The 25,528-nt window shown below is 43.8% G+C and overlaps 1 protein-coding gene across 1 annotated transcript in view; it reads right to left on the reverse strand.

Moving 5' to 3' along the window:
- gli3 (GLI family zinc finger 3) overlaps positions 1–23,109 on the reverse strand; it is a 93,061-nt gene extending 69,952 nt beyond the window's left edge. Inside the window, exons 1-2 of the mRNA XM_083936270.1 lie at positions 22,813–23,109; positions 6,552–6,725 (exon numbers count right to left, since the gene is read on the reverse strand). Coding sequence (XP_083792396.1) covers positions 6,552–6,684 — 133 coding nt within the window. The 5' untranslated portion in view covers positions 6,685–6,725; positions 22,813–23,109. The remainder of the gene's footprint in view (positions 1–6,551; positions 6,726–22,812) is intronic.
- Positions 23,110–25,528: the final 2,419 nt, after the last annotated feature.

The following is a 25,528-nucleotide window of genomic DNA, read 5'->3' on the forward strand; positions in this document are numbered from 1 at the left end:
AACTCAACATCAACCAAAATGTTCAGGTTCACATGCTGTCTCTTTAAAACTATAATGCATGCTATTTCATTTTATTTCACTCAATGACTTCTTTAAAAATGACACTTCTATCTATTTATCATTTTAAATTAGGGAGAATGCAAAAACAGGCATAAACTGCTGTCATATTTTTTGTAATGTACACATAGAACATGTGTATGCAAATTAATGATGCATTTGTTTAGCGCAAGGAGATCCAACTGTTCACAAGCTAGGGCATAGATTGTTTTTCATGACCTTACCACTTATATGTTAAACAAGATCTTAATGTGCGTAATACAATTCATATTTGTTGATAACAGTATCTTGAACAGAATGCACAAGATCATCTCTCTAGTAGTCTTTCATATAAACTCCAACCCTGGTGGCAAAGCCACTAGTTGCTGCTTCATCCCATTTAACAAGAATCCCACTGTGGTAAGGAGGAATGAGCGAGCGGACAAAACAGAGAGGACGCGGAAAAGAACACACCACAATAAATCCTCCTGGCAGGGTCAGGACACCCCTGCTTTGTTCCTCCTGGCAGGAGGGAGGCCGCTGATGCCTTCCGACAAATGGACGGAGTGGTAGAATAATCAACTACTGTTTCCCCACTTTATGTGTTTATGAGTTTATGAGGCCCTCTGTCGCCCCTGCGCCTCCCTCTCTGAGAGGAGATCGAGCAGGGGCGCAGTGCTGAAGAGGATGCAGCGGGGCTAGGCTGGTCGATCAGATGACTGATTTTCTTTTTGAGGCTGGTTGTCGGCTCAGAGACTTGTCTCTGACCCCGTGACCTCTGACCCCAAGGCCATTCTGGCTCTCAGCGTGTCAGTGAAAATGATCTCAGGTTCTTCTGAGGAGCCATTGTGATGGTCAGCATGAAATATCACAACATATTAGAACGAGAAATATACGGCCGAGATGTCAAATTGAGATTGCCTGAATTAATTAAACCCAAATTAAAAGGAAAATTAACTTACATCGTACAACTTGGGTTGTATTTTTTGTAATACCACTATACGGTAATACCATTAATACCACTATACAGACCAAGTTAATTGTCAGGATCTGGTCCAAACAAGGGACACACTCATACAGGCTTTTGACTCCCTGGCTGCTAAACTTGGTTAGAAGAGAAAAGCAAGACGATCAGTACCTTTACCACCCATCCATCACAGATTACAGACTGCAGTCCTGGTTTACCTTTGACCTGCTGTTTTAAGTTGTGTATCTGTCCAGTTATCCTGTGCACCAAAGGACTGACTCACTTTGGGTTTTATCCATCCAAATGAAATGGTTTAAATAATCTTATTTACAACATATCTGATTGTCTGACTGCTCATGTTTCTTGTCCTGTCTAACTTCATTGAAGCAATGTGTTCATAGATATCACATGCCTTGTTGAGTCCAATGTTATCGTAGCTGATTAGAAATGCTGCTCCAAAACTACAAGTTGCAATAAATCTGAATTTCTTTCAAGGGCTTATTTTGAGGTTCAAAGCTATAGGTCTTGCTACACCCACCGGGGCAAACAAGTAGCATGATCACTGACCAAAAAAACAAAGATGCAATTCCACTACAGCTAAATTCTGGCTGCATCTCCACAGCGTGCAAAAAGTCTCGAGGCAGTGGCTTATATGCGTCTTCCAGCAGTGAAGGAGCAGTGGAGCTCCAGCACGCGGATCTTGGCATGCGGAAGTGTGCCAGACAAGACAGAGGCCAGGGCTGGGCTTGACTGGGCCGGGCAGCTGAGGTTACCCTCCGCCCCGAATAGCAGCAAGGCTAAGCTAATCCTGCGCCCCGGGCCCCTATGAGATGGCTCTGCCAAAGTCTGTCCCCCTGCTGCTGCTGGAAATTGCCTTCAGTGCAGAGGTCCATGAAATGGCTATGGCTCACCAGTGAAGGCAGAGCACATCCACAGTGTGCACATGGGGCCAGTGTGACTTTACAAACTCAAATCTACAGGTAGATTTTATATTTGAATCTTATATATCTCTAAAACCATCAAGATGTGTTGTCATATTGTGGATAAATGTGTTTTTTTCACTGTATTTCAGCTTCTATAACAAGTTTGATGTATTTTATGTATTATTTATGTACCATACAGAGGTCTTTTGACACTAAAAGCCAGTTTTCCTGTGTGGGGTTGTGTGTCAGGCTCTATAACGCCTCCTCCATTGTGCTGTTTGACCTGTGGGCCAGCCCGAGCTCCCATGAGGTCCCTTATCCCTCCATCAGTCCTCTCATTAGCCCCCACAGGCAGAGCCCAGAGTAGGGTAACACAGAGGGGCCCCTGCTTCCTCCTCTGGTCCCCATGAAATACATACAGCACAAATACAGATGACAGAGATCACCTTATAGCAGCAGCAAGCCCATTTCTCAAAATTACTAACAACTTGTTTCCCATTAAGAGGAAAAAATGCCAGTTTAAGGAAGTAAACATATTTCCTGTCATTTTTAAATCCCCATCAGATCTCGTCATGATGAATCACTTGTCAGCATTTATTGTCAGGCAGCGTCTGGGTGTTCTTGTTAATTGTATGTGTTTATTAATCATTTCGATCTTTGGTAAGATAAAAAAACAACAATTTTTTAGGGGGGATAAAACCGGGATTAAAAAAAGGAAAGGCGAGGTGGCAGCATGAGGAGGGAGGAGGAGGAGGAGGAGGAGATGGGGCAGGACACAGTGGAGAAACAGTTGATTATGAGTCCCATCAAGTGATCAATGATTTCATTAATAAGACGGATCACGCAGCTGTCATGGCTGTGACACGGGCTGAGGGATGATCGGCTCCCAATGCTCCATTTCCCCCAAGCCTCCCTCCTTCCCTTCTCCCTCCCTTCTCCCTCCCTGTCCTTCCAATATTGCCTCCCTCCGCCAACGACAAGGGAACGCCAAGGAAAAAAAAAAGGAGATGGAGCTGGGTGTTGACGGGGGTGGAGGTGGAGGGGGGGAGGTTAGTCATGAGGGAGGGAGGGAGGGAGGGGAGGAGGGTTGGAAGAAAAGTGAAAATCCATTTTGAAACCCATTTTCAATTAGGGGTCCACAAGCTGTTATCACAGGTGTCCCAGAATGGGGGCCCGTAAGTGAAAATGTCTCCTATCCGTTTCTGAAATGAAACCTTATCTGGGAGGCACAAAGATGGCGGGGACAGCGTATCTGTAAATTACTTTCCATCCCCGCTGTTAACGGGAACTTTATTTCTGTCAGATGACATTGCCTTTCTATTTACTGTTGATCATTTAAATGGCTGCCTAAAAAGGAGGTGGCCCCTTTACTCTTCCTCTATCTCCCCCCGCTCTCTCTCTATCATTCTTCCTTCTATTCCCATCAGCAGATTCTTCTTCAAAAGCAGTCAAGTGGTTCTTTTTCTTCTTTAGCCACGCTCTCCATTTGCTTAGGGATTTCTCTGGTAACCTACATGAAAGCCTAACATTTGTTGCCCTTTAAGGCTTAGCCTCTTTGCCTCTGAGACCCTTGCTCTTGCCCTTTTGATGCATGACCATTAAAAGGTCCCAACTTCCTAACCTGCTTTACATGGGCTGTGTCATGTTAAAACAACACTCAACACTGAGTTGTGTCCAGGTGTTCTGCTCCCCATTTTACAATTCTCATCCTATTACTTACACTAACTCCCTCTCTTTCCTCAAATCAGCAGCAATACCAGAAACTTTTCCCCTTTCTTTTTCTCCTTTGCAAATAACCAATCCTTCAGCCTCCACCCTCTGTTTTTTCTCTCTTTTTTATTAGCAAATTATCCCATGACGACAGGATTTATTCAGCCAAGAAGCATGGACATCTTTTTTTTTTCTTTTTTTTTTTTTTTTTAGCTCAGGGCCCAACAAAAGAATCAGGGGACTTTGTGGTCCACCTGCCTGCCGAATGATGAGGGTGGGAGGGGAGAGCAACCCCCCCGAACCACTCCTAAAGAGCACCAATCACAGCATTGTTGTGGCACAGTCGGCTCTTTTGAGCTGTCAGTGCAAGAGGAGGGGGCACAGAGATGAATGGCACACAGGATGAAGCCACCATTTAGCCAACCATGTGGGAACGCTCTACCAAGGACTCAATAATTACTCTGGGCCTGCTCAACTTGGACGAAACTTACAGGGGCAGTTCTGTAGTGGACATAAAGTGGAGCTTTTAGAGCTAAATTTGCTAATCCCTGATCTGATCAAATACCTGTTTGTAAGCTGATCCCTGTACTTCTAGGTCTCACAGATCGATTTGGAAGCTAAACATCCGCCATGACTCCTCCACTTCTCTACTTGTTTTCCAATTTTCGCAACTTATCGTAGTACGTTGTTGCCGGGTGCAACCACTGGGTTTCCACTGCGCTGAGATCAGGGGCTGCTGCGCTGCTTGACGGGGGGAAATATTTCGCCAGGACCTTCCTAAGAAGAACCAGTCACTGGGGTTCCACAGCTGCTCACAATTACCTTTTGTTTGGATGGAGGCGGCGGGGTTGAGGGCTACGGGGGTTAAAGTTGAGGCGAGTATAGGGTTACACCTGATAAGAGGTTATGAGTTCTGGGGGCGACTTGGGAATGTGCCGTAATTATAAAAACACAAAGAATGTGTAAGCTATCTTCTGATTCCAAGAGCGAGATTGGCATCTAAAAGGGACCTTTCTGTGCAGATAAGTATCATCCCTCCCTTCGTCAAGTGAATTCTGAGCCTACTGTATTTTAGGGAGTGCACCGTCGTTCAGAGCTGTAGTGTGCCTTGTGACGTAGCTGAGTCGGTGTAGGAGACGAACCTTATGCTGTACGGAGCTGTAATTACCAACACATTACGAAGAAAAATCCACAATCACGGAGCCAAATTACAGCCATGCTTTTTCCACAACAAACCTTTTTTTCCCTTTAATTAATAAAACTGGCCATCTGGGAATGAGTAAGAGTGAAAGCGTTCCCAAGATGTTTAAGAATGCATTACCTTACCCACTTCCTGCGCTCACTCCCATATGGGGAGCAAGTCACAGCAACTTATTTACCCTTTCTTGGATTGTTTGTCTCCTCTTCACACTTGAGGATGATCAGATTTGACATGAACAGAGCCAAAGCGGTGACAGAAAACTCCCTAACAGGCCACCAGCTCCAGCAACTAGAGCCAATCCCTCCATACCCAAAAAAAAATCCAAATCCTCTCACTGCTAATGAGCACAGCTGCAGCTTATGCCGCGGTGATCTCAACTCCGGTTTTGTTATGACTTCAGTTTGATGCTCCAAGGCTTTTCCAGCCAAACAAGAAAAAAAATCGGCATCTAATATTCCTCTCTCCAGCATCTGAATTAAGAATGAAAAGCCGAATGACGACAGGGTTGATGAACTGTAAGCTCCGCGCAGCTTTTAATAGCATGTGTTGAAGACATTGCTGTGTAAACATGCCAAAGTTTTGCTACCAGTTAGGGTTGTATGCGACTCACCAGGAGAATAGGGGTAAAGTAAACTGAGTAACGTGAGCGAGGATCTGTGCGTGTCTAAATCTTTAAATCATGCTTTTGGGAGTTGGTTAGTTTCATCTTAATGTAATGACAACACAGGCAAAACTAACATTTCTGGGTCACCAGTAGGTCAGTGGCCCTGATGCTCAAATATGTTGCTAAGAAAGGTAGCCACACCTCAGTCTCTAGCTCACAGAGATCTGGAAAACATACAAAAAATGCTTGATAATGAGATGCTGCAAAACTTTTGACTAAATTTGGGATTAAAGTGGATGAAACCTGGGATTCAGTGGCAAGTTTATGCTCAATTTAAGGCCTTTGCACGTATTTTTGTCCAAAATTGTCACACATTTAATCACATTGTTAATCACATTTGCTTTCAACTTTCACCCATCATGATCATCATCCAAAATGGCGTCTGATAAGCTCATTCACTTCCGTCACAAAGTTCTTTACATCAAACAAAGAATAAAGAGGTGTGGGATTTAAAAATAGATTATGGGAGGTAGCAGGGAATCGGAAAAGATCACAAAACAAAGGATGTACGAAAGATTAGTCAGAAGTGATTCTGCTCTCGGCAGCTAAACGATAGCTTCTTGCTAATGTCATTCATTCATCAGACCCGTTTGGGACTAGCACTATCCATTGCAATCATGTAATTCATTCAATTGCTAGCACGCTTTGACCATTTTCTCTTGCATTGCAAACGTTCGCAACAAATACAACAATAAAACACCTCAAACTCTGTGTGCAAAGTGCGTAACGATTTTTGATATGTGGATGGATTTAAAAAACATCCGAAAAATACGGACTCAAGGTGCAAAAGCTGGGAGGGATTAAGTTTCCTTCCCAGATGTAACCGATTTTACAAAAATAAAGTTGTGGCTGGATATAAAAAAAATGTGAATGTATTATTTACCCGGTTTATTTTTGAAACTGTCTCAGGTGAAAAAGCACCTGGATGTCAGCTGTGTAGTGGTTTTTACCTGTGTCTAAACTCTTGACTAATGGACCAGTCACTCCAAAAGTGGGTGTTTTCAATATAAGACCGAAATTATATCTACGTTAACCACAGTGTTCATGTACCGTTTGAGGTTGTGCTGGAGGCCACTGCCTTCTCGCTGATGTCATTGCGCGCTGATGAGCCCTTGGTCGCCACAATGGTCTCCACCCTCTTCTTCTTCTCAGCTGCTGAACTGGCCTGGGACTGGGTTTCCATGGCGATTGCTCATTCCTCAACACCTCATTGAGACGGGATAACTGGTGGAGAAGAAGAAGAAGAAGAAAGGACGGGTGAATATAAGACACAAAAGACCATTTTTTTGTTGGTTTCTCAACTTCAGATCCAATCCTCCCTTTTCATGATGCCCAGAGCAGACCATGGGTCAATCCACCAGCTCACCCTGATTTATTTCAACTCAAACCTGCTGGGCTCTGATCTGCTTGTCAGGACACTGATCTCCTTCACCGCCAACTGTGGTTAAATATCCAAAAACCTTACTTACCTTACTTTCAACTATGTCATACTAAACTTCTGACTCCGTGTCAAAAAAAACCTGCTATAAACACAGCAAGTCAGGACATCCTGACTAGGTTTTATATCTCCGAATAGGAGTAAAGGCAGCTTGTGGATAAACTGATAATCCTGCTCTAGCAGTCTTTCCAGAGAGAAAGCAGAAACCTTAAGGGGATACCACAGAGAGAGCAACATTCACAGTCCTGAAAAAACAAGGGTTGTTTGAAGGCCCTTTTGGGAATATCATGGTGCCGGGCAATTTTTCTTTCAAAGAATAAAGGTGGTTCAAGTTAATACTGTCTGTGGGTTGAGAAGGGGTTCAGCCAACAGTCTAGCAGACATGCTGCTCAGTTCAGCACCTCAGAGGCTGTCTACAAACTCAACTCTATCTAGGTCATGGAGGTCTCTGATTATGGAGACAACATGGTGATACACCACAACCACTCATTTACACAAAGTACAGGACAGCTTCATACGGTCCAATACAAAGCCTTTACTTAGACTCCATAATTCATGGATAATTACTGGAAATATTTAGTCTGACTAACATTTTCGTTCCAATAAACACTGGCTAATTACCCGACTGTACTATTTAATTGTCCTCCACCCTATAAACATACATGGATATAAAAGCCAGCAGTAAAGTCAGCTATAATGCAAACACAGGAGTGCTGCTGAAACTATAAGAGAAGGAAGGAGGGGGCTGATTTTTACCAACTCCCCTAGGAGAGAAGGCGAGGGGGAAGTGGTGAGGGGTAAACTTCAGACAAACACTGCGTGCTTTGTTTGTTTTTTTTCCCAACCCCCTGAAAAACCAGTCTGTCATCCATTCTGACCCGACAACAACATCTGTAAGCGATTGCTGGCTTACAAAAAAAAGAGATGGGGGAAAAAAAACACAATGCAATTACTCCCTTACCAATCAAAACAGAATTTAACAAGAGCTCGTCCTCTAATCACTCCCACATGAATACATGTGTAGCCATCATCCCCAACCAAAGACACTTTTTGTCCTACTTGCACAGATATCATCTCAAATCACTGCTGCGTGTTTGATAGGGTGAATGCTTTTATTTCTTTGCAGCACTAGCGAGTTAATAGTCTGCGGGCGCATGTACGTCTGCGCATTTTAAGTTCCTATTGTGATAACTGATCATAGGTGCCACTCATTCACTTTCATCGGCAGAAACCGAAGCAAGGGCGCGATCAAAGAAAACTTTTCAGTCTGCTTCTTTGAGACTGTGATTACATCATTCTAATGACTGAACTTGAGCAAAAACAGGGGAAAGAACAGGGAGAGATCCTCCTGTACGGTTGTAACTGAATAGCTCCCAACATGCTTTGCCTGAGGAGTGAGCATACGTGTGTGTGTGTGTGTGTGTGTGTGTGTGTGTGTGTGTGTGTGTGTGTGTGTGTGTGTGTGTGTGTGTGTGTGTGTGTGTGTGTGTGTGTGTGTGTGTGTGTGAGTGTGTGTGTGTGTGTGTGTGTGTGTGTCTGTGTGTCTGTGTGTCTTCCTGTCACCCCCCCAGGTGAGTCAGACCAGAGCTATAAAAAAAAGAGCTGTAAGTGCAGCGAATAGGAGGGTCAGGATTGGAGTTTGTAGGGGAGGTGAGGAGAAAGCGGGGCATTCCACTGGTGGGGCAAATATTCACAAGTCCGAGCCACTGAAGCGTGTCTGACCGGCCTTTTGTGTTCCACCAGGCAGGCCACAGTTCCAAAGCAGCAATTAAAAGCAGGACCTTTTCACCCATAATCCCTCTGACCTGGACGCCCACACCCAGTCCTGCAGATGTCCCCGTCTCTGCTTTTGCCTCTCGTGTTGCTCATTTTCACCCCTGTCCAACTCTCTGAAAATACTCCCCAGCACCAAGACACTTTGTATGTTTATATCAAGATATTGTGGGGGGGCGAGTTTCTTGATGTAAAAAGTTAGATTTATGCGTTTATCCTTCTAAAATCTGAGGACAGAGATCTTCATTTAGCACTTTGAACCTTCACTGAAGAAACCCAAGTCAGATGCGAATGAGATTATTATTTACATTTACACAGCAGAGAAATAAGCATCTGTATGGGGGCTACCTTACAGACCCTGCATCAGTGGTGTGTCCCAGAGGCCTGGCACAAAAAGAAGGAATTACAACTAGGCATCCATCGCTGTTGTTACTCAAAATAAATGTTAATTTCATATTAATGTCTTTCCCATGAAATGTCTGTCCTACACCCAATTAGAGAAGAGAGACAGAGGGTGTATCTTTATTTGTGCTCAACTGTAATCCTTCCACACAGAAAGGGAGGCGATTAAACAGGTTTAAAATACCACAATTCAGACTGTTCCCTCTGAAAAAAAAAAACATTCTTATTTTATAAGCACATTAAGCAAATCAATTTAACATAAATTATACGCCTTGGTGACAAAGGCACTGAGTTGAAAGTCATCGGCAAATTGTACACATCAAAGTGAAACACTAAAATAAACTTTTGCCTTTGATAAAAAGAAAACATGTTTTTTTTTCATCATGCAAGCTTAAACGAAGGCTAACGCTATCAAAAATCACTGCCTTCTGTTATTTAAAGGCTCCATCTATACAAGCTTAATTCTATGAAACTGCTTAAGGTGTGCCTCCCATTCCACTGCATTCTGTCATTAGGAGCACAGTTGCAAATGCATCACACACACACACACACACACACACACACACACACTCTCTCTCTGAAAGTGAGGGACATTTTTATATAAACTCTTGAAGTGTCTTCTTAGATTTGGCAACCCCCCCTCACACATGGTGTACTGTATTTGTGTTCATTTCATTAGGGCGACTGTTCAGTGTCGAGGGCCCCCCGAGGGGGGAGACTGGCAGCGCCGCAGCATTCATCATCATTACATCAGCGACCACCGAGATCTACTATCTTAGGCTTATCAACGCGGCACAAACGCACCACAGCGCAGCGAGTTAGAGGGGAGGGGAGAGATGGGAGATGGAGACGATTGAAGGAGATTGTGAGCAAAAGTGGGATAAGAGGGGGAGAAAATGAACGGAGGAAGGGAGAAGCATGAGACTGTGTGTGTGTGTGTGTGTGTGTTTGTGTGTGTGTGTGTGTGTGTGTGTGTGCACCTCACTGTGCCCCTGCATGCCTGCACATGTTTTCCTGTGTGTACAATGTGTGTTTTTGCACATTTCCCAGCTATGCCAACAACATTAAGGGCTCCTGCACAGCTGGAATAACTAAAACACTGAGGGGCAGAGAGGAAGGAGGAGCCGAAGCCCTTCGGCGAGATTAGCTGAATCTAGCAATAAAACAGAATGCGCTGGCTCAGGCTGCATGTGTTTGCATTGGATAAGGTCAGTGAGGGGATGGGGCCCCTTAAGGAGACAGTGGAAGTGTTTGCTGGTGGTAAGCGGACCTGCCATGGGGTCAAAATCCCGACTGAGGAGGTGTTCCTAAAACTCAATGGCTCTCAGAGGAAACCACATACTTGGGTTTCCATGCTGTGTTCAACACTGCACTTATGGCTTGCCCTTGGCCCTCGAAGGCAAAGGGGAAGGGGGGAGATTGGGGATTTTGTGGTTGTGGCTCCCATTCACCAGTGAAACTTAACATTGTGCCCAGATGGCACTAAGTCTGGCCTACAGCTGATGGGGACCAGCCCCTCAAGTAAGGGCCATTTAGCAGGAATTAGTCACACCCCGCCACACACATACACACACATATCAAATCCCAGATATGCACATCCAAACTGGTTTAGTGCTCGGCCTTCTGCGACATGGTTGAGCTATTCACATTGTCAGTCATTTACATGTTTCTGTATCATTGCTTTTTACTGCTACACTGTAAAGTTGATACATTTATTGAAATGATTTATTGGTTCATTTTTTTGAATCAGTAAATAAACATTTTTTATGCATTTTTTGCATTAAGGTTTTACAAAAGACCGACTTTTCTTTAATTTGTCTTTACACCTGAGGTACAACGTCATATTCGCATTCCATCAGCAAACAATCTGGCTGCTATCACAATTGCACTGCACAAGATTTGAATAGGAGAAGCTTGTGCAAATGAGGAGTGTTTATATTTTTTTGTCAAGGACAAACAGTGTAACAACACAGCCCATCAGTAGCTTTCAGCAGAGCTAATAAGATTATCCTCGCGTGCGTCTTGGTCCTCTCCTCCTGAGATGCTTTGGAGGGCTGGTGAGGGACCCTGTGTGTTGCACAGCAGAATGAGCTGAGTGCATCTTACATTCCTGGGTAACAAACCCACACGATGTAATCGTAATGCTTACACGATGCTTCTTTTGCGCTCACTACCCAGTAGATAAGGGGCAAATAAAGCATGCGCCACAATGGAAATCTTGAGTGTTTTCCCCACAGCCCCCTGCTTATTAGACTGTTTATTTATTTTGACTTTGCATTTGTTCGTCAGCCACTTATGTCAGAGCAAGAAGGGCTGTGTGGAATGAGACAATGGATAATGCAGGCAGCTTTGTTGCACTGGTGGCCCAGTTATGGAGTATTGGTTTCCCCTGCTCTCTCCACTTTATTCATTTACTTCCCATGCTGAAACGTAGGGCCTTTGTTTGATCAGACACTTTTCCTGATTCTTGAGGAGAGGGGAAAAGATGCTTGTTCAGCCATTTACTGGAGGCCGGAGCAAACAATGCAACCTATTACTTCAGCAAAATACCATGACAGACTTTGGGAAGAAAAGAAAAACATTGTTCTTTCTATATGCAAAAGTTTTTGGACTTTGCAGAGATTAAGATTAGCATGATTACAAATACTTTCCCTACTTTTGTAACCACAGGGCCAGATGAAATTCTGTTGATTCTAAAAATCAGTTGTTGCAGTTGCAGCCACGTGCTCTAAAGCTAAGGCTCCCACTAGAGTGGTCCCTGCACATGGCACCCACTGTAAAGAGTGAGGTCTGTATCCTGTCAGTGGGCCTCTCATCTCCAATGAAAACCAACTTGTGTTTGTGGAGGAATTCTTCATACAAGGTTTTAGAACGCACTGTGATGCCACAACCAGAGCGTGTCAACAACATCCTTCACTGTGCTTCACAGTGAAGCAGTACATATTACACACACGGTGAGCTGCGTTGTTTTAGAGTGCAGTTCCTATGTAATGTGTGTGTGTGTGTGTGTGTACATGGCACAGGTAGGAAGAGGGACTTTGTTTGAGAGTGTGTGTGCCATGCAGCATGATGCTGTGTTGGTATAGGGGTTGGATGCACCAGGTGCTCTATACGCCTTCTCAGTATGCAAGTGCGATCACTGTGTGCAGAACATAAATAAGAAAGGGGACCCCAGGGAGGGGATGAGTGGAGGAAGAGAAACTCCTGTAGCGATGAAAACCTCACACACTACTCTCAGTGCCTCCTCCTCCTCCTCACACATGCACTCAGAGAAGGATCAAGCACGTGGCTGGTCCTCTGTGAGTGTAGTGACAGCAGGTATGGCTTTGACAGAAGAGTAAAACAAAGAGTATCGGAGGCGACTGAGAGCAATGCGGATGCTGTGGAGCCACAGGTTACGGAGTCATCGTGAGACTGCTCTGCCCACTCCTGTTCCTCCTTACTTATTGCATGCAAACATTTTCTCTTCCTCTCAATATTTCGCCGCTCCTTTCTTTCTCCCTTTCCTTCATTCCTTTGTGTCATTGGGATAAGTGTTGAAGCGGAGTGAGTCAGTGCTGCCATGTGATTAATGATGGGCCCTGGCGTCTCCGGGGCCGAACGCTAACAACAGCCAGGGGGCAGCGCGATAATGCACAATAATAAAGCCAGCAGATGAACAGCCAGGCAGCGCAAGGCCTATTAGCTAGCCCCATCAGGACGGCTAAGTGAGAAATTAGCCCTTCCCAAGCTCCGCCACAATTCATCAAGTGCTGCCCCTGAATCCCCCCTCAAGAAGTCATAATGTTTACTTAAAGACTGGCCTCGATGCTCTAGCGGCGAGCTTTATTGGCTCTTATTAATTCCCGTTCTGGCCCTCACGGCCACGCCATTTAAACCGAATTAAAGGGTTGAAAATTGGATGAGATGAAGTTGTCTTTGTTGTGTTTGGCTCCCGCATGATAAAGCTGGACCTAAACAGAAGGAGACTAGGAAAAAAAAATAAGAGGGGAGGGCAAACGAATCAGCATGTAAAGGAATGCTGAATGAAGCTGTCCTAAAATGTGCCGCAGTCAGTCAGAGGAATGCATGGAGAGAGGGGGGGGGGGGGGAGAAAAGGGAGAAATGGCATCGCTTTAATGTTAGACTTCCTGTGTGGATGGGAACAGATCCAAAAGGGTAACACTGGGTCACGCATTCCACAGATGCAGAAACCAAATGATTCTGTTGTATCTTCCCATTCTCCTTATCTTTCATCAGAAGGGTTGAAAAATACCATAAAATAAGGTCACTCTATCAGCACTCCAACCTTATTTCAACACGTCAGTGATGGACAGGAGACTCAACACACAGTACATGCCTTTAATAAGGCATGTACTGTGCTGGACTTAAAATGAAAGCACGATGAATCACACTTTTAAAAAAAATAATCTTAAAATGGGCCTTTATTCATCAGCCTGGTCAAATTACCCATTATTTAGAGCGTTGATATAATCTAGTGTTGAACACGTTTAGTTTATTAGTTGAATCAGTCATTTATCAGGAAAAAAATGCTAAACATTTGCTTGCTCCAGCTCCTATAAAATGAATGTCCCACTTAGTTAACATCTTTAGGTTATGGACAGTAAGACAGAAAAAAATGAGTTATTTCAAGACACCATGGGGCTTTGGGAACATCAAATGGGCACTTTTCATTCATTTGTGTCACTTTATTCCCTTAAGGATTTAATGATTAATACAATAATAATAATAATAATAACAGTCACCAGATTAACATATAATGCATATAGTCTTTTTGCAGTTGGTGTTTGAAAAGTTTTCATCCCTCTTTGTTATATAAGTAGTGTTTTCATAGGAAACCACAACAGTGTGAGCAGGTTCACTGGCCCTGGTGCAGGGCTGTTAGTGGAGCATACAAGTAAAGAGTCTCATCCATGTGAACTGTGGGTCTGTGTTGCAAGAGTGTGCTCTATAGAGTAGTATGGAGTATACGGCAGTGGTGGTGTGAGATCAAAGACAGCTGAAGCTCAGAGGGAGTCCCGTAGACTTCTAGCTCCCTGACGGCAGCGTCGGGAGACAACTCTCTCCCTTCACTTTCATATCAGCCACAGAGCCCCCCTATCCCTCTGCACACACACACATTCGCACGCACAGGAAGTCTCGGAGGATTTGGCAGTGCTGCAAAACCTGCACCCCACCTACAGTACAGCATCACTAGACACACACACAAACACACACACACGCTGTTGCTCATTCAGAAACACACAGCTGAATACTTTGGATTTTGAAAGGCTGAGTTCGGAAGAAACTCACTCACTCTCCCAGTGAAAAAAAAGACTCACGCAAGTCAAACACAGAGATGATATCCCCACCACACAACACTGGAATGAGACGCCATAAACCTCACAGCGCTGCCAAGTGTTCAACAAAAAACTTCCCATAAACTCCAAAGAGCGCAGTCACAAAATGGCCCCCTGAAAATCCCCGCCATAAAGAGCGAGGAACAGGACTGTCATTAGACAGCCAGCCCCCTCGGGCTCGTCGACATGATCGCGAGGAAGCCAAACATCTGGGTGTGTTTACTCGTTTCAGCTGTTTGCAACCCCGCCTCGAATAAATCTGGGAGCTGTAACACCATTGCTTAGGACAGCTCCTAAACAAACACGCTCGACGCTTGCCGTTTCACTCACTCACTTCTCTCTGCACGCTCGAGTGTTCCAACCGAGAGCCGGGGCCGGCTAACGCAGGCGAATACATTTATGGAGGAGGAGGAGGCCTTAATTGGAGCGTTTGACGGGTGCCTGGGGTTAATTGGGAAGCATGGAGAGCAGCTGGCTCCACGGTGGAAGTTGAGACAGGGATAATAAGTTCACTCTTTGCAGGAGAGACAGTTAGTGATGAATCAGATCAGAGGAACGGTGTACAGTGTAATCATCCTCACATCTCCCCTCCTCCACCCTGCTCTCCTGACAAGCAGACACAACCTGGCTCCCAGCTATGCAATCTGGCACCTATCACACAGGACTGGCAGTCAGAGTGGAAGAGATCACCCGGCGATGGTTCACACACGTTCATTCAGCTAATCACTCGCACACACAATCATTCTTACCTCTAGGACACGGAACCTAGTTTATCAGTTCGCCGGTCGATGTATGTAAATCTCTCGAACAATGTGTGTGCTAATGGCTTATTACCCTGCGTTAGCTGGTTTGCATTGATCTCTACGTCTTGAGGGAGATGGGGAAACTAGAGCAGTTCTCTGCTCATATGTACTGAGCAGGACTATAATCACATCCCAGCTTGTTTCAATAAAAGCAACATTAGCATAAACCATCTCAAACACACTAAAACCTTCACCCCAGCTCTGTCCGTGCAAGAAAAAGGGGAAAAAAACTTTCCTGGATTACAGTGTAATCAGGGCCATATGGGATGGGCTGGGATAACTTTGTGTGTCTCTCTGAAGTGTGTAGATTGTCTCCACAGATTACAACTTTCTAAATGAGAACTGTTTTTTTCCAGAGGAGCACATCTTAAGCCAGTGTATATATATATATACTGTATACATCTCTTTATATATATATATATATATATATATATATATATATATATATATATATATATATATATATATAAGAGAGAGAGAGAGAGAGAGAGAGAGAGAGAGAGAGAGAGAGAGAGAAAAGAAAGTGATTCTCTCGGGAAACTAGTAGCTGCAAAGGGTTTAGCTATAACACCAAACTCAGTTCCTTGTGCTGGGAGGGTGGCTGAGGGAGCATTTGGGGGCTGAAGGAAGCCCAGGTAGAGTCATAGGCAGTAATGGGAGGAGACAGGGACTTAGAGCGCCACACAAAAGCCAGGCTTTATAAATAATTCCAAAAGCTAACAGGATCCCTTGTATGTGTGAATCTGTGAAATACATTCACAGATGAATGCACACACACACACACGCCCCGTCACCAGGGGGAATAAGTTATTCACACTCCTCCACTTGGGGCTGTTGAAAGTCTGACCTGCCTAGATTGGTAAATTTGGGTGAATATCTTTCTTGCATAGAGGATGCAAAAAAGAAAACAAGTCCTGGTTGAAAAAAAGGTCCATTTCAGCAACACACACTCACTCACTCACTCACTCACTTACTCACTCACTCATAATGCAGGGCAGCAAAGCACACCGGAGACCTGTCTTGTAAATCTCTTTGTGAAAGCAGCTTTGGGGGGTAGACAGGGGCTTACATACTGAGCCCTGAGGTAGAGCTACAGACTCCACTCCCTCTAACCCCCCCATCGTCTTCCTCCCTCTCCCACACACATACTCTGCACTCTCCTCTTCTCTCTTCTTCACTTTTCTGTCCACCAACATTTCCTCCTCCTTTCTTGCCCTCCTCTCACCTTATCCCTCCCTCCATTCTTCCCTCTCCCCTCTCTCCCCTCCCCTATGTCCCAGCCCAGGCTCCAGAGCACTGGTCCTTAGCCCTGCAGGCTCCCGTGGTGTTGCGGTGACTAATGTCCTGCCTTTGCTCAGACAATGAGTTTGAGACAGAGCCGGGAAAGTGTTGAGGAGGGAAAAAGACTCCAGCACCTTTTGACAAATGGAACCCTTCGAACTCCCGTGCCCACTGAGGAAAGCTTTACAATGTCGCGCTCCACGCTCCACGTCCTCCGAGGGACGACTGCAACCCGCAAAGCCGCATCTGGGGGAACATAATGAATTCTTTGGGAAGTCTAACCTGGCTTTCTTCATGAATAAGATATATTTCCAAAGCATGTCGACCCCTCTTAATAAAAACACCAGTCTGGCAGGAATAGCCAAAGCCGTTTTAGGGCCCCATGTACACGTTAATATTTCTGTTTCTCTATAAATTTTCTCGGGCCCTCTTCTTTCCAGGCCTGTCACTGCAAGGCCAGCCCTGCATTTCCCCTGGAAGGTGGAGAAGCCATGATGACAAACTGTCATCAAAAACGGCCCTCTCTTTCAAGGAACTCAAACTCTTGGATGCTCCCTCCTCTTCCCCACACACCCTACCCCCCATGTAACCCTGAAAGGAACTGGGCTTTGTCTGAGGAGCAAAGGAGAGAGGAATCCCCCCTCCCCTCAATCCTACCTCCCCTCCCCGAACCCTGTTCCTCACTCCCTGCGGAGTATTGTTAAAACACAGCCCCCTCTCTTTCCGTGGCCCGGCCTCTTAAAACAGCGTGCTTTGCATGAGAAAAAACGATTAGTCTTCAAATGCTGTGCTGTCAAAGGAGGGCTCTTTCAGGTTGGGGTAGAAATTTGCTCAGATAGTAGAGTTCCCCTTTTGTTTTTCTAAAATGAGGCATTATTAGAGCCAGGGTCGGTTAGCATTCATTGCTGAGAAGAACACACTAGAGGGGTTTATACGGGATGCCCCCCCCCCCCCCCCTTTCCAACTTGCCCCAAGTCCGCAGCAGAAGGAAATGAAGGAGCAGAGTGGGGGAAGAGGTACTCATCTAAACATGTTTGGAGAGGAGAGAGAATGCCTGGGCATGTGCTTCTTTCAGGTATTAACCTTGGGATTTACATTTGACATTCAAACAATAGACCCCTCCTTGACCTCCACTCCAGGATGCAGCAATACTCAGGGATAACTCCCACTGAAAGACAGCTACAAGCAGCATGGGATTGCAAACACATGGGGTTCACATTGTTCACATTATTGCATGACAATGCATAACTTAATTACTGGTGTAAGAAAAGGAGTTTGTTTAGAAAATGCATAGTTAACAATATCTTGCTCAGTTGAAATAATTTGGAGAGGGAAAAAAAGTGTGGATGTACTGCTCTCTTGGAGGAGACAGAGCCTGACTCATGGCTTCACACATCAAGAGGCAGGGGTAAGTGACAGATCATTGTTCACAGCAAGCGGCCAGTTCATCTGTCCCCCAATCACAACCCCGCCAGAGAAAGCACAGACCCCCTCACTGATGCCACAACCGGCTCCCGTCAAAGCTGACACAATGCCACATCTGCAATAACAGCCCCGGCCCCGGAAAACTGTGTCTTTAGGCGCTCAACTTTACACGCAGCCCACAAGCAAATGGGCCCCAAACCAAAGCACTTCACCTCTTGCTGCTATACTTCACACCGCAGACTTAAAGACATTTTTACGGTGCCTACAGCAAACACAGGAGGGGATGAGCGGCGCCCACATGCAGGCGTGACCTGTCCTGTTTCTCCTCAAGTGTGTGAGAAAAGAAAACAGCCGCTAGCTGGCACACTCTGCATTCTCGCACACAAACCAGCATATTTGCAATAAAATTTTACCATGACCCACAACGGGGCTTATGTTAAGCTGTCAAACACAACTTAATCGATCATAAATTTAAATCACTTTATTCAAATTTACTTTACTGTTTTCACCCTTTTTTTCTTCCTTTTTTATAGCCGTCTTCGGTGCCTCACTCTGGGAGAGCAGTTGACCAGACTAATTGTCAGGTCCAGTTGGAGTTTCCACAGCCATGGAAAACAAACCAGCCCTCTCTCAGCCCCTGCTAAGGCAACTTGAGCTCCCACTTTTTTTTCCCTCCCATTTCTTATTTCTTCAGACAAATGTAAAAAGGTTGCTTCCCCAAGAGAGGGGGAAAGGAAAAGAGACTAAATAAAAGCTAAACACGTATGCCTGTGTATGAGTGAGCGGATGAGAAACGGAGAACGAGCGGTGAATGAGCAGCAGATTGCATGTACATGCATGCAGTTGGAGTGCAGCGAGGTGTATGAATGTTGTGTCAGTATGCTGTTTGCAAAAGCCTCAAGTGTATTAAGATTCCTGAATGTGTGTAATATACATATCTAAAATTACAGTGCGATATCTCCAGTCTCACACCCTCTTCATCGCCACTTTCCCCCTCATCTTACGCATGCCTTATCCAAAGACATCACCCGGCTTGAAAGGTGCCTTTAGCAGGCTCCTTGAAGCGGGGAGCGGGGGTCCCGCTCTGGGACAATGATGGTTGAGGTGGAGGGGAGTCGGGGGAGCAGGAACACATAGCATAATAAATCTGCTGGCGGAGCTGGGTCGTCCGTGCGGAGAGCCAGAGAGCCAGATCTGAGGCATGCCCTGAAGGGATGGCTGGGCCTGGGGATTAGGAGGCCAAGGAGAAGCCCTTGCGCACCCGAAGACCCCTTCTTGTCTCTGCTCGCACGCAAATGCATCCAGACGTTTTGACGCTTCTCAGGTTTGCCATCTCAGCCCAACTTTTCCTTGCACTCGCACACCACACTAGTGAAGAAACACGCACACACACACACACACACACACACCCGCTCTCATGCACAGACTTTTTTTTCCCTCAATCACTACCTCTGTCTGACTTGTCCTCTTTCTTTCCCCACTGTGTCTGTTTCATTTGATGTCAACATATCAAAGTACCAAACCATCAAAGTGAGAGATTTCTTTTGGGGGGCATCTACTCAACTACGCGAGTTACATGCAAGGGAAGCAACAGCCAATCAAATTATACAGGGAATTACACCAAACTTTCACTGGTCAGGCGCTTTCTGTGTATTTTAAAATCTTGTAATAATTGTCATTCACACCTCTGTGTGGTTCCTGTAACCTCCCACGTAACAGGATAAAATCAGAAAACACCTGCAGGGGGAAAAACCTGCAAAACAAGTGAGCTAACGCTAAAAATAAACTACAGTCCTCATTATCTTCAGGATAATCAACTTCCTTCACATTATCCTCATTTTAACAAAACATTTGCCACCTCTTTGAGGGCTTCAGGTCGCAGCATTAGCACAACAACACAGCTCATTAGGGCCACTTGCATACAAAACCTGATAACAGGTATTCTTCCTGCAGGGTGTAAAAGGCCTGAGGAGAGAAGCTGCCTTTAGCGAACATAAGGCCCTTAAAAAGAGGAGAGGGCCATACCTCAAAAGATAATAGCATGTCATCTCCCTGCATTAACATGACAGCCCATATTCTGCCAGGTCGCCAGGTCACGGGTGTACCGAGCCAGTGTCGCTATGCATAATTTTACTCAAAGGAGTGCTTAAAGTTGAGATAAAAAAGGGTACGCTGCTGCTATCTGACGGACTGACTCCTGCAGAGGGACGCGATATCCGCCTGTTCCTCACGCGTGGAGCTGGAGGAGCAGAAAGCGGCTATGATACATCTTTGCTGGCTACAGTAAGCGAGTGGCTCCGGCTTGTGCATCTCATTCCAGCAGATTAGCATCTTAAACACTGCTGCATTCATCACTGCTGCTGCATCATAATGAAGTCTTTTTTGTGTGTAAAGGTGCACCTGTTTGACATCACTATCCCCCTTGGTATAAAATGGAATAGTACAAAAAATATTAAGTGTACTCATATAATATTCATACATATTTATTATTGGAGTGGGGTTTTTTTCATAATATGCATCTGTTTTATTGTATATCTTTTTTTAATTGCTGACACCCATGAGTGTAAAAATAGAAATTAAACACAGTTATGTTTAAAGAAAAAAAAGTCACAAATTTCTTTTAATTTGATCACATTTAATTTAAAGCTTCTGAAAAATGTATCATATCTTCTATTTCATTTGAATACAATCAGATGCCATCATAATTTTGGCCTCATAATAATAATAATTATATGGTGCTTTTAAATATTAGTTATATTCCAAAATGTTTTACAAGTCACAAGCAACAAAAAGCTCAACATATAGGGAGAAATGTACAGCCATGTTGGTTTAATCTTGATAAAGAAATTTAGAATTACAAGTGATTCTCACGATGTAATTTAAAAATATAAAATATTAAATTCTGAGTGGTTTAAGGCCTGATCCGTCTGCTCTTTCTTTTCCATGTTAACTGAGCTGAATAGACACGACAGGGATTCATTTCCTGCTTGTAAGCACTGTGAAATGTTATTTTGTTATCATCAATAAAAAAGGGGGAGATATTAAATGACAGTTTATGTGACAGTCCCCCTTTTGTTTTATTAGACAAATGTAACCAAGACCTGCTGCTCAAAGCCAAATCCACAGACAGGATGAATGATGGAACAGCCTCATAAAACAGCTAAAAGGAGATTTTTATCTGTGTGAACTTGCGCTGTTAAACATCTTATTTGGTGTGTTCACTCACTCCCTCCGTCTCAAGGCGGCCAGAACCCCCGTTAATAATTTGCCAAGTGTCAAAAAAAAAGGAGGATTTGAGCTGCACCGCATGGCTGAGCACCTTGGACCCTCGTCGTCTGAAACCCGAGAGCAGACAAGCAGACAAAATGTGGAACAGCTGGCGAAGGACAGGAGGGAAAGTTTCAAACAAATATCCGCACATGTGGAGGCTCGGGGGCTCTCAAACGTTTTCATGTCCTGGACCCCCCAAAAGAAGACTTCCCTTTGGAGAGGTTTCTTTTCTCAAGTCCATATGACAGTTTTTTTTTTAGTGTTTTGTTTTTAAATTAAGGCCTGTAATTGTTTTCTTGTCCATTTAAATTGTGATAAATCCAGTGAATTCTACAGTGACTTTACAGCATTTCTAATTTTGCTCGGGGCCCCATAAAACTCCCCACATGTCATGGACCCCTGCAGGGCCACAGACCCCACTGTAATGGGCTTAAATGTCTCAGAGCACATGCCTTCAAACACACTATGATGTGTGCTTTTTTGTATTTAAGGTGAAGCAAATGATAATTTCAGAACTGCTTAATGCAAATCAAATTGCCAGATTGAAATGAAAATATGTCCTGCTTCTGAATGTTTTGACTCAGATACTGATACTTTAAAAATAATAAATAAAATGAAAGAGAAGAAAAAAAGAGTAACACACTGCAATTTTCAAAAAAAAGAAATGCAAAAATGTGAAACTGTAAATGAGTTCTTCATTTTTTTTGCAGTGCAAATATTTCTTGTGTATCCAACAAAGGCCTCGAATTCACTTTGAAGTTTTGAAAATACTATAAAAACCAGTGAGGTGGAAACATTTGAGGTGTAATGTTATAAAAGGAAATGTTAAAAAGGTCAAGGGGTCAGTCACAACCCTGGTTAGATTTAAAAAAAAAAAAAAAAAAACCCGAGCATGTGCACGTTACTGTTCCAATGAGTCTGCAGACTCTAACAGGAGAAACCGAATCAATAACAGACACTGAAATGTGATCACACATGCACATAAATATGCATGCCCCCCCCCCCCCACCCCTCACCCTCTCCCCACGCGCGTTTCTTTACGCAAAAGTCCAATAAAGTTTCATGTCTGCGAAGAAAAATCGGAAAGTTTCAGTTGAAAAAAACTCTCCAACATAATTACACGTGTTTCTTCTAACACATCAAAGATCCAAAAAAAGAAAAGAAAAAAAAACAACTTTCCCATGATTACCAAAACTTTACGCAGCTTCCAAACTAGTTTCAAAATGCACATCTGCGTGTCGGATACTTGTTAAGTGTGCCATCCGGGGCTTTCTAACAACCAACACTTATTTCACAGAGCATAAATCACACACCCTGTCCAAGTGTAACACAAGTCTGGGCTGCGTTTCCCTGCTGTTTCTGGGATCCCACATCGCAGCTTTTTCATCGCTGTTTAAAGAAGAAAAAGCTGGTGTTTTTATACCAGTGTTTCCTCTGCCAGTGTCTACATCTGAACCTGTTCGAAAGTCCACCGATGTGAAATGTGAAACCTCCCCGGCTTCACAAACTGCCTCCCCAAAACTTTAAAAGTGGACAAATAGGCGCAACAATGTCCAGACATTTTGGAATAGATTACTTACTTCGTTCTGGGTGATTCCCCCCTTAAATTATTGACTTAATTTATCTTCACAGGAAAAAAAAATAAAGATGTGTCTTCTTTCTTCAGCTTCTTCTCTTCCTAAGTTGCAGATGTGCCTCTGGAGTTGCCTGGGACTTTTTTTTTTTTTTTTACGCTGCAACTCCAACTCCAAAGCGGTGCTGCCAGAGTTTTTCCTCTTGCCTGTCTTTCTCCTCCTTCTCACAGTTTGCTGTGTCCAACCACCGCCGGACTAACACCATCAGCCTGCCGATAATCTCTGCCGATAGCAGACCGCAGATGTGCGTAAAACCAACATAAGCGTCAGAGAAGCGCATGGAGAGTTGTTATTACATTTAGTGCGCTTTTTCGAGGAGAAGAGAGAGGGCGAAGTGTGGGACTCCAGCTGCTCCTTCCCTCGCTTGACTCCTCCCTTCGGATTGCTCCCTCCTTTACTCACTGCCTCCCTCCTTTTTTATTTTCTGTTCCCCCTTCTTTTTTTCCTTTTTTCTTTCTTAAAACCAACAATACAAATAAAAAAAACAACAAGTTTAATCCTATTTAGTCCTGATATTACAATGTTTGGAGCATAAACCAGCATTAAACTGAGTTTACCCCCCTTCCTCTTTCTCATAGGCCTGTGTGACACATTTGGAAGTTTACAACTGAACCAAAGTTTAACAGGAAAGTTAGATTTTGATCATCTTTGCTGTTTCATTCCTGTTTCTTCTTGTGTGTCCATGTAACTTTCTTAAGAGTGTTCCACTGTCCCTGGGTCAATAAGGCTGCAGCTAATGATTATTTGAATTATTGATTCATCCATCGACCATTTTCTCAATCTAATTGATCAGTTGTTTGGTCCGTGTCAGAAAATGTCGATCATGGTTTCCTGAAGCCCAAAGAGACGTCCTCAGATGTCAAGTTGTTTTGTCCACAGTTAAAAAACGTTCCATTTGATGTCACAGAGGAGGAAAGAAACCTGAAAACGTTCACGTTTGAGAAGCTGAAATCAGAAAATGAAGAGATTAATCAATTATCAAGATGAGTTAGCGATTACTTTAATGGTTGACAAATACTATATGAATCACTGCATCTCTAAAATGGAACACATGATGGACTCTAATGGACTCTGCTTTATAAAAGATGTGATTTTCACAGGCTAAAACTGCTACTTTTCATAAAAGTTTAAAGGACAGCATCAAATATATTGCCCTATAATTAAACTCTAAAGGGGACACATGACACAATACATTTGGCATGATGTCAACCTGCGTAACTCTAAAAACATTCACATCAAATGGAACATGTTTATTTTTAAATTGCATTGCCAAAAATAAAAGTCCTGCACCACATGACAACAGGTAGATATTTGTTATAATGTAATTACTAATTACATAATGTCATCAGTTATTACATTAAACTGCAAGCCCATGCAGGTTTTTTTGAATAGGACTTTTCTCAAACATCCACCATTTAAAAAACAAATTTACATTATGGAGCCCACATATTGGAAGCTGTGGATTTATGAGAGCTAAACTCGTCTCCTGGGCTCAGCCCTTCAGAGTGATACCTAATGCTGCGCTAAAGCAGAGGGAAGCCTTCCTGTAGGGTTAGGTTATAATCAATATACATAATCAATATACAGGGAAATTATGTGGTAAGAGAGGTCTTTAGGGTGCTGTCTCAATCAATGAAGAGGTCGGAGTTTGGAGAGGAAAAATCACCAGTTAATCGTTTAACCAGGATTTGAATGTGTGTGGCCGAGAGGTCAAGTCCATCAAGACTCAGTTAGTGTATTTACCTGGATAATAACTGGTTAGCTACAGCAAATAAAGACCTCTATGATTCAAAGGAAGTTCTTTTTTTTAAAGGATGCTTTATGATCTCTTTTCTGATTCTTATTATGCAAATAAGGTCTGCATTAACTAATTACTGCCTTGATCAATCAGAGCCCCAGATCTCCTGTCACAGCTGTCAACATCTCTGTCATCAATAAAGCCCCAAATGTTTGATTCTGATTTCGTCAGAATATGAAGATGGATTATGAATGACAAAAAAATGGACTATGATTAGTCTTTGTGGAGCTATTTTAAATATTGGAGTGCTTCAAAAGTGTCTCTTACAATCATTAATAAATCGACAGCATGCATTTTCTCCTTATGGTCCATAAGATGTCAAAATAACAGCACGTGTTTAAACTTGATGATTTTAAATCCAAATGCAGACATATTAATTCAGGTTTTGAGTTTAAAAAACAGAAAGGCTGCAGATGCCCAATGATAGACAATGAGCTGTGGTATGAATCAGTGTCATTAAAATTAAAAACCCTTGTGTCCGTGACAACAGGAAGTCAGGCAGCGAGAGAGGAGACAGTCAAAGGTGCTCTGTAAGACACGACTAATTCTCCTGTCAGTTTGTCAGGCGGTGCTCATCTGGCCTGGACTACACAGAGATAAAGTCCTTGTTATGAATCTCTCAAAGAGAATCTGAGGAACGTGGAGGTGGGGGAGAACATGAGGGTAAAGGAGGAGGGAGGGGGTTGCACATGGGCATCAGTAGGGTTAGCGGCTCCCGAAAGTATTTCATCAAAGAGGGCCAGGATCCTGGGGATTGAGATTCTGCCTGGAGGCAAGTAACCAATGGTCTCCCAAGAACATATTCCAAAGTAAGGCTTGCAGAGCCAAAGCACACATCAAAAGCACCTCTGTAGCCAAAGCGAT

This window comes from Echiichthys vipera, assembly GCF_963691815.1.
Source record: "Echiichthys vipera genome assembly, chromosome: 21".
NCBI classification, from domain to species: domain Eukaryota; kingdom Metazoa; phylum Chordata; class Actinopteri; order Perciformes; family Trachinidae; genus Echiichthys; species Echiichthys vipera.